The following is a 14,148-nucleotide window of genomic DNA, read 5'->3' as shown; positions in this document are numbered from 1 at the left end:
TTTCTTTTCCTATTCGTCGCAACAATGACAGATATTTCTGGAAAGGCAACCTCGTTCCCGGGTCTTTCTCCTTATAAAATTAGGAGGTGCGGGAAAAGACCCTGGAATCGGCTGGTCACGTGCCCAAGAAACACCCGAAAAGCTTGGGTGTAATAAATTAGCGATAAATAGATTATACAGATTGTGTGACATGATCAGGCTGGCGCTTCGCGCTCGAACGACTAAATAAACGCCTCGCCGCCAGTAGGCTATACTGATTGCGTATTCTTATATGTATGGCGGAAACAGTATTATAACATAGCGCGTGTGTATCCTACTCTAATTCCTATTGGTGTCATCATGGTACATATTTCTCAACATACGCACGGCCGTGCGTCCATCCGATGACGTGTGCAAGTCAGATGGGGGAAGCATCCGCGCGCTATGTTATAAAAAACCTCTTTACAGAGAAACAACACCATAAAAAATGTATATTTAAAAGAGCTTCTCGAAGTTTAATGAAACGTTAAGATTTAACCAATATGAGAAACCATTTTCCAGAAATCATTTACTTTATTTTCACTATGTTATAAAAGAATTGGTTCATGCTTTTAGCTGTGCGCATATCGAGTTATGGATGCACTTGGGAAGTTTGGAGAGCACTCAAGAAGCTAGAGTTGCTCTCAGCTACGCCTCGAGCAACTCTTACGCTTCTCTTGTGCTCTCCAAACCTCCCACGTGCATCCATAACTCGATATACACACGCTAAGCATGAACCAATTCTTAAAGAAAATATAAGTAGTAAAATATAAGTAGTATAAGTAGTTAGTCCGCTCGGGTTGGCTTAAACACCGTTAATTTTTTTCTTTCAGTTTTTCCCAGTCCTCGAATTAGATGCCATGCGTAACGAAGATTTTCTAATACCATTTCATTTAGTGTGAACCAAATTATCGGTCGCCAACGAATAAAAACTAGCAACCATATTTGTAAGGACCACCGCGACAAAATAAAAGCACCGAATCCTGTAGTAATCTGATCAGCAACAAACTGTCGAACAAATTTTATAAAAAGAAAAAGGAAAAATAGCAAGGCTCTCCTGCTACTGCTGGGTTCAAAGCCTCTACTAAACAATATTCTTTTTAAGCATTACTCCCACCCAGACAATAACGTGAAATGACCACATTTTAAGGCTTATAATTAGTGGAAAACGTGAACGCAGGACGGTGAATTTTTTTATTTTCTTTCTTAACTTGTATACCAATCCTACCAATTTGGTTTCTGGATAATTCGCCATTTTTGTTATTAATCAGGAGCAAACCTGTTTTCCAAACCTGTTATCGTGTAAAAGTTGAGCGAGTTGAAATAATCGCGAGGTAGCACAAATGAAATAAAGATATATTTTCGAGTGAAGTTTTCGTTGCCGTTGCCTTCGTCGTTGCTTAAGATAGGGAGCTTAAGCAACGACGACGGCAACCTTTTTTACCTTAGCATTTATTGAATTGTTCGTCAGCATCAGTTACAGATTCACGTTAAATTTTTTAAGTACGATTAAGAAAATTCTTAGTCCTATACATGAACCAGGATTAACAATAAAAGGACTACAGATATCGTCAGATCTGAAATTCAAAAGAGCTCATTGAAGTCTGACAGAAACAACTAATCGATGTATTTTTGGGATCATTCATTACCAAATTAACGTGATGATGACATGTCACCCGCCAAGCTGAGTTACATGTATAATTAACTGATGCTGTATTCCGGCATAGAGAGGCTGAATGTTAAGACATTCACTTCTATTGAGAAACTTCAACTTTCTTGGCGTAAATATAAGCTTATAGAGAGGCATTTTAAGGCTAAGGCTTGGTATAAAACATTATGTCATGTTTTATGTTTCGCTAAGGGATATATCATGTGCCGTTATTTGGCTCCGTGTTTCTCCGCTAATTAGAGTCAAGTGAAAGCAGCTTTAATGCGTTGACCTAACTTCAGTTCATTTTTTCTCTTTTTCAGTTTTGATGCCTTGCTATGTTCTATTGAGTTCAATCTGTTTTATCTTCTCCCACATTAAATTTTCCCGTCAGGAATTGGGATTTCACAAATAATCCTCAAAATTCATAAAATTAATCATGATATTATTTAAATCATTGTTCTGACAATAGTTGGGGATAGAATTTCACCTGCAAAAACTAATGCGACGTGACGCTAGCGCTAACAGTGAGATAAATTTACTAAGAACAAAACATCAGATTGAAAAACATTCCGGCAATTAGCTAAAGGCTAAAAGCTGAAAGGAAGGTTAAAGATGCTGAACTACACTTGTGATGTGAGCAACAACAACAACTGCACTTCTCTCCCAAAAACCATTGTCATCGTAAATTGTGCCATAAATGCTCCACTGATGCTGATATCCATTATTGGTAACGCGTTAGTATTGGCCGCCATATTGAGGACTCCTTCGCTTCGTTCACCGTCCACCATTTTCTTGTGCAATCTTGCTGCCTCAGACCTTCTTGTTGGGATTGTCGTTCAACCAGTCTATATTGTGTCTGAACTCAAACCTGAGAGTTCCCTGCTACAGCAGTCATTCAATATGTTGTCCTTGTCATGTTGTGGTGTCTCTTTGAGTACAATGGCGGCCATAAGCGTGGATAGGTATTTTGCCCTTCACTATCACATGCGATATCCAAATTTAATGACTAAAAAACGAGCCTTGTGTACATCAGGAGCTCTTTGGTCCATGTGCCTTCTCTTGACATGTGTTTATTTCAAGAGCCGAAGCATTTATTTCCTTACAACTGTTGTTGGCATTGCAATGTGTATCTCAGTGAGCACTTTTTCTTACATTAGTATTTATCGAATTGTTCGTCAGCATCAGTTACAGATTCACGTTCAACAACAGGCTGTGCAAAGTTTAAATACTGAACCTCATCTAAACATGGTGCAATCGAAGAAAAGTGCCATAAACACTTTTATTTATTACGTTTGTATGATGCTGTGTTATTCACCAGTTTTTATTTCTGTGGTTATTTTAGCTATCTTCCCTAAGCGACCAAGAAGAGCGTGGATCTTTGCAGATACGGTGTTATTTATGAACTCATCTATTAATCCATTTTTGTACTGTTGGCGTCTTCATGAACTTCGAACAGCAGTTTTTAAAACACTACGAAAACTCTTATCGAGGGAAAGTTAGCAAAAGGAAAAAACTAACCGATGTACCATAAGCAAAACAATAAGCTAAAGTAGCTGCGTTTGATATGATATTTGTTATGATATTTATGGCTCTGAACTTCCTGTGTGATAATTGTGTCTTATCCAAATATGATCCACAATGCAGTTCCTATTACACATTAGCAGCTAACTCCTGTAGACCATTTTCTTGCTTTTATCATGCTATTATTTTTGGAGCCGAACAACAGCAATTCATTTCATGTAGGTTTTATCAGCCCTAAAACAAATTTCAGAAAGTGTCTATACCAAGACGTTTGGTAGCTTTAAGGTTGAAAACGTTACCAGTTTGATAGAATTCAACACGGGCTAATACTGAAGCTAATACTGAACCCCCCCCCCCCCCCCCACCCACCAACACCTCTTTCCCCTTACCCTACCCCCCGAACGAATGTAGTTACCAAGTGATTGGGTGCTATTCCACTTTTCTCGGCAAATAAACCTTTTCCAACCAGCTGAAGAATGCAAACCGGTAGACTACTGTTGTTACGAGATCTGAATGCTCACAAAATGATTAAGCTTTATGTTTTAACGTGGTGAATTGCCAGGACTAATTGCTGGTGAAATATTTAATTATCGGCGCCTGGGTATTTTTTCCATGGGTTACTCGCCTTCCTTCCATTTATTAGTGATTTATTATTTAAGAATTGGTTCAATCTTGGCATGCGTATATCGAGTTATCGATGCGCGCGGGAAGTTTGGAGAGCACAAGAGAAGCGTAAGAGTTGCTCGAGGCATAGCCGAGAGCAACTTTAGTTTCTTGAGAGCTCTCCAAACTTCCCATGTGCATCCATAACTCAATATACACGCAGCTAAAAGCACGAACCCATTCTTTTATAACAAAGTGAAAACAAAGTAGTGCGGGAAAATTCTCTCAATGTGCTGTACAGAAAAGCAAAGGTTGTTATTGGCTGTGTTTAATTTAAACACGCCACAATAGTATGGTCTGAACGAGAACGTTTCATCTGAAATTGCCAATGAAAATTTGCATCTTTGAATTCGTTTCAAGTCAAGGGTACACCTAAACTAAAAGCTAAAAGCAAGGTTAAAGATGGTGAACTACACTTGTGATTTGGGCAACAACGACAACTGCACTTCTCTCCGTAAAACCATTGTCATCGTAAATTGTGCCATTAATGCTCCACTGACGGTAATGTCCATTATTGGCATTAGTATTGGCTGCCATATTGAGTACTCCTTCGCTTCGTTCACTGTCCACCATTTTGTTGTGCAGTCTCGCTGCCTCAGACCTTCTTGTTGGAATTGTCGTTCAACCAGTCTATATTGTGTCTGAACTCAAACCTGAGAGTTCCTTGTTACAGCAGTCATACAATATGCTGTCCTTGTTATGTTGTGGTGTTTCTTTGAGTACAATGGCGACCATAAGCGTGGATAGGTATTTGGCCCTTCACTATCACATGCGATATCCAAATTTAATGACTAAAAAAACGAGCCTTGTGTACATCAGGAGCTTTTTGGTCATTGTGCCTTCTCTTGACATGTCTTTATTTCATGAGCCGAAACATTTATCTCCTTACAACTGTTGTTGGCATTGCAATGTGTATCCCAGTCAGCACTTTTTCTTACGTTAGTATTTATCGAATTGTTCGTCAGCATCAGTTACAGATTCACGTTCAACAACAGGCTGTGCAAAGTTTAAATACTGAACCTCATCTAAACATGGTGCAATCAAGGAAAAGTGCCATAAACACTTTCATTTATTACGTTTGTATGATGCTGTGTTATTCACCAGTTTTTATTTCTGTGGTTATTTTAGCTATCTTCCCTAAGCGACCAAGAAGAGCGTGGATCTTTGCAGATACGGTGTTATTCATGAACTCATCTATTAATCCATTTTTGTACTGTTGGCGTCTTCATGAACTTCGAACAGCAGTCTTAAAAGCACTACGAAAACTATTATCGAGGAAAAGTTAAAAAAAGGACAAAACTAATCGATGTAACACAAGCAAAACAATAAGCTAAAGTAGCTGCGTTCGATATGATATTTGATACGATATTTATGGCTCTGAACTTCCTGTGTGATAATTATGTCATATCCAAATATGATCCACAATGCAGTTCCTATTACACATCAGCAGCTAACTCCCGTAGACCATTTTCTTGCTTTTATCATGCCATTATTTTTGGAGCCGAACAGAAGCAATTCATTTCATGTAGTTTTTATCAGCCCTAAAACAAATTTCAGGAAATGTCTATACCAAGACGTTTGGTAGCTCTTAGGTTGAAAACGTTCCCAGTTTGATCGAAGTCAACACGGGCTAATACTGAACCCCACCCCCCCCCCCCACCACCACCAACACCTCTTTCCCCTTACTCTACCCCCGAACGAATGTAGTTACCAAGTGATTGGGTGCTATTCCACTTTTATCGGCAAATAAACCTTTTCCAAACCGCTGAAGAATGCAAACCGGTAGACTACTGTTGTTACGAGATCTGAATGCTCACAAAATGAATAAGCTTTATGTTTTAGCGTAGTGAATTGTCAGGACCAATTGCTGGTGAAATATTTAATTATCGGCACCTGGGTATTTTTTCCATGGGTTACTCGCCTCCCTTCCATTTATTATTTAAGAATTGGTTCAATCTTGGCATGCGTATATCGAGTTATCGATGAGCGCGGGAAGTTTGGAGAGCACAAGGGAAGCGTAAGAGTTACTCAAGGCATAGCCGAGAGCAACGTTAGTTTCTTGAGTGCTCTCCAAACTTCCCATGTGCATCCACAACTCGATATACACGCAGCTAAAAGCATGAACCAATTCTTTTATAACATAGTGAAAACAAAGTAGTGCGGGAAAATTCTCTCAATGTGCTGTACAGAAAAGCAAAGGTTGTTATTGGCTGTGTTTAATTTAAACCCGCCACAATAGTATGGTCTGAACATGAACGTTTCACCTGAAATTGCCAATGAAAATTTGCATCTTTGAATTCGTTTCAAGTCAAGGGTACACCTAAGCTAAAAGCTAAAAGCAAGGTTAAAGATGGTGAACTACACTTGTGATTTGGGCAACAACGACAACTGCACTTCTCTCCGTAAAACCATTGTCATCGTAAATTGTGCCATTAATGTTCCACTGATGTTAATGTCCATTATTGGCAACGCGTTAGTATTGGCCACCATATTGAGTACTCCTTCACTTCGTTCACCGTCCACGATTTTCTTGTGCAGTCTCGCAACCTCAGACCTTCTCGTTGGAATTGTCGTTCAACCAGTCTATATTGTGTCTGAACTCAAACCTGAGAGTTCCCTGTTACAGCAGTCATACAATATGCTGTCCTTGTTATGTTGTGGTGTTTCTCTTGGTACAATGGCAGCCATAAGCGTGGATAGGTATTTGGCCCTACACTATCACATGCGATATCCAAATTTAATGACTGAAAAACGAGCCTTGTGTACATCTGGAGCTCTTTGGTCCTTGTGCCTTCTCTTGGCATGCCTTTATTTTATGAGCCGAAAATTTTATCACCTTACAAGTGTTGTTGGCATTGCAATGTGTATCTCAGTCACCACTTTTTCTTACATTAGTATTTATCGAATTGTTCGTCAACATCAGTTACAAATTCACGTTCAACAACAGGCTGTGCAAAGTTTAAATACTGAACATGACTTAAACATGGTGCAATCGAAGAAAAGCGCCATAAACACTTTTATTTATTACGTTTCTATGATGTTATGTCATTCACCAGTTTTTATTTCCATGGTAATTTTAGTTATCTTCCAAAAGCGATCCAAAAATGGGTGGATCTTTGCAGATACGGTGTTATTTATGAACTCATCTGTTAATCCATTTTTGTACTGTTGGCGTCTTCATGAACTTCGAACACCAGTCTTAAAAACACTACGAAAACTCTTATTGAGGGAAAGTTAACAAAAGGAGAAACCTAATCGATGTAACATAAGCCAAACAATAAGCTAACGTAGCTGCCTTCAATATGATATTTATGGCTCTGAACTTTCTGTGTGATAATTGTGTCTTAGTATAATTACTCAGGTGATTATAGAGATTCTGCTGATTTCATTGGTCGAGGATTGCGTCATATCCTGCTATAATTACCTCGCGCGAGGTGATTATAGCGGGAGCACTAACTTTCAAAATGGCCGGTTAGCTATTTGTTGACATTTCTGAAAAAGAAGTAAATAGGATGAAAGAAAATGCAATTCCGAAAGGCACTTAAGATGAAGCTAAGTCCGAGGTGATACTTTCCGAAGGCAAGAGATGAAAATTTTGCTAATTGTGATAAAAACCCTTGTAAATTGCATGTTGTCGATCTCGATGACTTAAAATGAAGACAACAAATTGAGTTAAATTCGAGCAAGATTTTCTTTATTAACAGAATGATTTACAAACAAAACGAGTTTAAGACAGAATTTGAAAGCATGGAAGTAAACAAGATGAATAAATGTCTCTGTAAGTTTTACGTTTCAGTGACGAGAAAAGATAACAGTTTTTATAATCTGAAAACTAGTTTGTTGTCGTTTCGAGCGGCTCTCGACCACCATCAAAAGTCACCGCCTCACAACAAAATATTTTCATCTGCGACAGTGTGTACTTGTTTAGTGAGGCCAACAAATGACTTAATTCCTACCTGAAGCAGCTTATCTTCGAGGGCAATTTATAAACGTCCGTTAACCGGCGAAGCCATCATGTCAACAAGAAATTGTGCAATAAAATGCTATCGCTAACACTTGTGATCCCGGCTCGAGTTTTACACCAAACAGCCTGGTTAATCTCCATCTATTTTGGTAAACGGGTCGGAGAAACCGAACATTCATTCACAGAAGTCAGTGCTTCGTCTCAATGAAGCGGCAGTGAAAGAATGCTGACATTCTGCTTGAGGCCGTGTGCAGTTTATCGATTGCGCATGTGATTTCGATTGATCATGTGATCGGCAGAATGCGCGTCTCTGTTCATTGACGCGTGACGATTTGAAACAAACAAACAAAATCGACATTTTTCGGACGGTACTTGTTTTTCTCTGATAATCACCTGAGTAATTATACTAAAACAATTATTCGCCTCAGGCTCAGTAAATATTGGTGAATATTCCCCGAGACGATTCACGAATATTAACTTCGCCCTCGGCGAGTAATTGTTAAATATTCAAATACGATCCACAAAGCAGTTCCTTTTACAAATTAGCAGCTAACGTACCCCTTTGGACCATTCCCTAACTTTTATCATGCTATTATTTTTGGAGCCGAGCAAAATCAATTCTTTTCATGTAGTTGTGATTGCCCTAAAATAAATTTTAGGAAATGTGTATACGAAGACGTTTACTAGCTTTTAGGTTGATAACGTTACCAGTTTGATAGAAGTCAATACAGGCTAATACTAACCCCTACCTCCCCCCCCCCCCCCCCCATCTCCACTCCAACATCTCAAACCCCCCACCATCTTTCCCCTTACTCTGGTTTGGTTCCTTTGGTTTAAGCCGAAACCATCCGTTATCGCTACATAAAAAAAAGCTTTCGCATATTGTAATACATTTCTTACTTTTAAATTACTCTTGTCGCACTTTTGTAATAAAATGCCGCTCTTTGTAATACATACCGCACTTTTTAATAACAATTGCCGCACTTTTTAATAAAAAAGCTGTCGCACTTTGTAATAAAATTGCCGCTCTTTGTAATACGTACCGCACTTTTTAATAACAATTGCCGCACTTTTTAATAAAAAAGCTGTCGCACTTTGTAATAAAATTGCCGCTCTTTGTAATACATACTGCACTTTTTAATAACACTTGTCGCACCTTTTAATAAAAAAGCTGTCGCACTTTGTAATAAAATTGCCGCTCTTTGTAATACATACCGCACTTTTTAATAACAATTGCCGCACTTTTTAATAAAAAAGCTGTCGCACTTTGTAATAAAATTGCCGCTCTTTGTAATACATACCGCACTTTTTAATAAAAAAGCTGTCGCACTTTGTAATAAAATTGCCGCTCTTTGTAATACATACCGCACTTTTTAATAACACTTGTCGCACCTTTTAATAAAAAAGCTGTCGCACTTTGTAATAAAATTGCCGCTCTTTGTAATACATACCGCACTTTTTAATAACACTTGTCGTACTTTATAATAAAGAAAAGCTGTCGCACTTTGTAATACATTTCTTATTAACCCTCTAGGTTCGTCAATATCCTAAATACTAAATGGCCTTAAGTGTGATTCAAAAAAAGTCTTAGTCCCATGCATCAACCAAGATTAACAATAATAGGACTACAGATATCGTCAGGTCTGAAATTCAAGTGAGCTCATTAAAGTCTGACAGAAACGACCAATTAAAGACAAATGAAAGTGTTTATGGTTTTTCTGTGTGGCATAGTAAAACAAGATGCCTATACTGGCATGTACGTGTGATGCTGTGTCTGATTTATTTATTCCAGTTGTGTGCTTCGCAAATTGATAACACTATCCTTGCTAATAGAATAGTTTGAGTCACGATGATCGCGTTATGTTGTTTCCCTTTTTTACGCTTCTTATGGTTGTAATGGAATTTCCGGAATTTTCGGAAATTCCATTGCAATAACGTAAGCGTTTCAATGCAGGGGGGGCTAGCAGCGAGGCCTGGAACCGAGTTTGTATGATCGCCCCAGTTAAGAAATTTGGCCGAGCGAGACTAAGTACCGATTTTTTGATAAACAAACATGGCGGCGATTTTATGTGAAGGCGCGTCTGTGCGGATTCGCAAACAATTTGGCTATTCGACGTCCAAACATCACAGGAAAGTTTCGGTTTCTCTTTTACCTGAAGTTTGGCCATCAAGAGGGATCACGGATGCAAATTCTGCAGCGAAAAACGAAAATACTGTAACCAACGACTAGCTGACCCACATAGTTCACAGGGCTAGACCAGTAAGACTTCTTCCATACCACTTTATCGTTACCTTCCCTATAGATTTTTTCATTTAAGTACACTGTAGAATCTCCTCCCTTTACAGCAACTACCCACTGGGAGTCAACAAACTGTGGATGTTCTGGTGATCCAATTCTCTGTTTTGCTTAAGTTAAAATGTTACTGTCATACTCTCAACAACAGATTTTTCTTCTCTAATCTCTTCTAAATGGTGAGCAGTTGAGAGGTGATGTTAGCAGCATTTTGCTCTTCAACTTTGCCAAGTGAGCCACAAATATTGACTTTTGAATTCGTTGTGTATGCTTGGTAATAAATCTCATCATTTTAAAGAGGTGAAGTTATCTTTCATTAATTTAGATTTTGTCTGTCATACCTCTGGGGTGAGAACTGGAACATAAAAGAGGCAGGGCGCAGCAATACTCCAGCCAGTCATTACACTGTGCAAATGTGTGAAAACGTGCAGTAATTGCATAATTTACAATATGCTAACTACACTTGACTATGTTACACAATATGTACCAATTAAACAGTATTGCAATATGTTACAGTTCTGATGTATATTGTCATGTTTTGATGACATAATTATACTGCAGAGTAATGTGGTCAGCTGGGTTAATCCTCGAGTTGCTAGAAACACTTCAGTAATCAAGGGGTGATAATTTAGATTGTCTTCTTTGAAATGGCTGTTCAATACATAGAGAAACCATGGTTGATTTACCATCCCGGGATCTATTTGGTACTGTATCTCCCTTGCAGTTGGGTTTTAGGGTGTATTCCCAGTAGCCCCATTTTGGCATCCACCAATGGGGGAAAACCACCATACCGATACAGGTGTTCATGGACATCTGTATTGTAAAGGGTGAGAGGTAATACAATAATATTTACATGTACCTTCCAAGGTTTCTGCACATGCATGTGGTTTCTGCAAGATCTCAGTGTACCAGTACATTGTTCATCCGGTGCTACTGAACTCAACTTCCCAATTTTTTGCACGAGAGAATAAGGACCTGAATGTCTTTTCACGTAAGTTAATCTCCCCACATTTCTTAAGGACTCAAGCCGTTTTCCTTGTGTATGCATTTAAACCATTTGTGCATTAAAATTAAACTTACAGGAATAACTGTCGTCACGCAACATTTAAACAGAGGGAGAATTCCATAAAATAAACATGCTGTTTCATTCGTAACGACGCTTTCAACAGTTGATACGCATAAAATGTGGGACAAATACTTTTAATAAGCTTACATTAAAGTTCCAAGCCGATCTTGAGAAATAAGCTTACATTCTGGGCTTTCGCGATGGCAGCAGTGAAACACTGCGTGGCTTCTAGTTTCTTCAGAACTGAACAACAATCGAAATTGAAATCTGTTATTTTGTCGACGTACAATATCTTCCTGAGACGACGAAAACCATAATCGTTCGCTACACGACAAATCATATTCTTCACCACATACACTCGCTGAAAACATGTCGCTCGCAATTTCATTGCTGACGACTTTACTATCCTAAAACAAAGCTGGCACCTCATTCCAGCGGTCTTGATTAATCGCAGTGTTCAAACTTCGTACTACCGCAAAATAACATGCTAACAGTAAAGTAACAATGACTTAATACGAATGCGTTTTCCACCGTCGAGTCGCCACAGACAAAATAGCATGAATCCTTCGCGTTTCGCGCATGCTCGTTACGGTTTTCGAATGATTGACAGATTTCTTTACTGGGGCGATCATCACTTTCCGAAAAGCGGCAAGATCAAAGGCAGCTGCCAGCCCCCCCTGTTTCAATGGCCTCTTTGCAGTCCCATCGGGGTTTTAAAACTGTCAAACAAAGCACGATTCCTTCGCCAGGAACTCTCCAATTTTCACCGTTTTAGATGTTTTAGATGCTTCTTAGAAGTTATTCTTTCGATTTACCGCTTCAAAACGGTTAATTTTCCGTTTGAAAACGGCACACTTGAGTCCACAACATGTTTAACAATATGGCAGCCACAAATTTAATCCGATTTTAATGAATAAATCAAATGATACTTTGACGTCACACAGGTAGGGGTGAGTGGGTCCCCTCTCTTGCGATATACGCGACAAGAATGGATTTTGATTGGCCTGCTTTTGTTGAAGAGAATGAGAACAATACATCCCTACTAGGAAAGGGGAGAGTTTAATGAATAAATTAATGTGCAGATTTGCGGCTACCATGAAAAAAAGATATGGAGCCCGTTTTTAGACACGGTATGCCCCTCAGGGCATCCCACGTAATGATGATCTGTCTTGAATCATACATTAATTTCAAACTGCAAAATTAAAATTTTCCAGGGAAGAGTTTATAAGTTACAAACAGAGAAATTTATTGCAGCCATGTCAGGACCAGCAAAGTCTGTCTAGCTCATACAGGTTAATATTTTGGTACTGGTTTGTCAATCTTAGTCAGAGTTGGCTGTATAAAAATTGATATTTTTTTGTTGAGAATCATAAAATTGAAATTTTCGTTCACATACTGACATTAAAATCTCTTCATGGACTCATTTTTCATTTACTTTCATAAAAAAAATTGTCACGTCATTCAAAGTTTTGTTAAAATGTCTTGTTCCAGAAAATATCCATCCCCTTCCATGATGGGATTTGGATATTTTATGGAACGTCATATCTCAGCTGTTTAAGTTGCATTTTCACTAAAGGTGTTAATGATGAAATAGATTATAATTTTTGTGTAATATAATTGGGGCATTGGGCACATTCATTGGTTAAAAATTTAAAAGAAGTTATCATCATTGATTGGTTTGAGAAAAAAAAAAGCTATATTCTTTGCTGTATGCCATGACCAATTGCTTGTAAATAATGTAAATTCGCATATTATTTTAAGAGTGTTGCTTATTTTCCAAAACAATAAAAAAAACTAGGAAAAAAGCATTCGTTACTGTTCAAAGTGTGAAGTATAATGCAATAAGTTATTTTAGAAATGTAGAGGGTTATTGAATTTATTATTTCTCAAGTACTGTCAGAAATACATGTAACTAACTTTAGCACTGTTTGTGATGACAGAATAAACATTTTGGGGAATGTACGGTTTCGTCGTCTTTAATCTTACTTTACATGACTTTGTTCGTACTTGAAGTTGTCTCAAATTTGTATGTCTGTCACATTTTCCAATGGATGTAATTAAATGTTGAGTAAATGAGTTATTTTCTCCTCCTTTGCACAAGAACAAAATTTAATTTTGTCTGCGTATAAATCCTTTTTTTCTTGGAGTAAATGTGCGTTCTTAATCACGTTTACTTCTCAAGTAAAGTTGTCTTAAATTTGCATTTGTTTCTCACATTTGTTTCTCACAGTGTGTAGTGTTGAAAAAAATCTGTAAACGTTGTGCAAACATGAAGTTTGATTTATATGCAAATATGACCAAAGTGAAGCAAATCTAATGTTTTACTTCATTTTCCCACCCTGTATATCCCTTTTCCTTGGAGAAAATGTGCGGATCTTACCTATATTAACCGGCTTTTCTTTCCTTGTAAATGTCGTACAAACATGAGATTTGATTTGTGTGCAAATATGACCAAAGTAGAGCAAACACAACATTTTACCTGACATTTGCTCACCACGCAAATCCATTTTTCTTGGAGCAAAAGTGTGGTGTTACTCATATTTACCGTAGAGGTAAAGTTGTCTTAAATGTGTACTTCCTCCTGCACATTTACAACGGTGTGTTAATATTGCGTAAATGCGGTATTTAACACGTTTGCTTTGCTCATAAATGTCTTGCAAACACGATGTTTGATATGTGTGTAATATGACCAAAGTCGAGCAACATGACATTTAACCTCATTTGTGGTGTTACTCGTATTTACCGCAGAGGTAAAGTTGTCTTGAATGGGCTGCACATTTGCAACGGTGAGTGAATACTGCTTAAATGTGGTATTTACCAAGTTTACTTTGCTCGTAAAAAGTCTCGTAAACGCGAGATGTTTGATTTGTGTGCAAATATGACCAAAGTCGAGAAAACCTCATATTTGCTACCCATGTTAATCTATGTTTTCTTGGAGCAAACGTGTGTCTTATCTTCACATTTACTGTAAT

General features: G+C 38.1%; 2 protein-coding genes and 1 pseudogene across 2 annotated transcripts; all 3 read left to right on the top strand.

Moving 5' to 3' along the window:
• The first annotated feature begins 1,064 nt into the window (after nucleotides 1–1,064).
• Nucleotides 1,065–3,169, top strand: LOC146452934 (melanocyte-stimulating hormone receptor-like). The gene has a single exon (XM_085097217.1). It carries the CDS (start codon nucleotides 2,282–2,284, stop codon nucleotides 3,167–3,169), a length of 888 nt encoding a protein of 295 aa, XP_084953343.1. The 5' UTR covers nucleotides 1,065–2,281.
• Nucleotides 3,170–4,255: 1,086 nt separating this feature from the next.
• LOC146452933 (melanocyte-stimulating hormone receptor-like) lies at nucleotides 4,256–5,471 on the top strand (annotated as a pseudogene).
• An 828-nt stretch (nucleotides 5,472–6,299) lies between these two features.
• LOC146452932 (melanocyte-stimulating hormone receptor-like) lies at nucleotides 6,300–7,091 on the top strand. The gene has a single exon (XM_085097229.1). The coding sequence runs from the start codon at nucleotides 6,300–6,302 to the stop codon at nucleotides 7,089–7,091; it is 792 nt and encodes a 263-aa protein (XP_084953355.1).
• The last annotated feature ends 7,057 nt before the right edge of the window (nucleotides 7,092–14,148 follow it).

The sequence above is a fragment of the Pavona decussata genome, unplaced genomic scaffold (genome assembly GCF_977016875.1).
Source record: "Pavona decussata unplaced genomic scaffold, jaPavDecu1.1 SCAFFOLD_361, whole genome shotgun sequence".
Lineage (NCBI taxonomy): Eukaryota > Metazoa > Cnidaria > Anthozoa > Scleractinia > Agariciidae > Pavona > Pavona decussata.
This window is presented reverse-complemented; position numbering and strand designations above follow the sequence as displayed.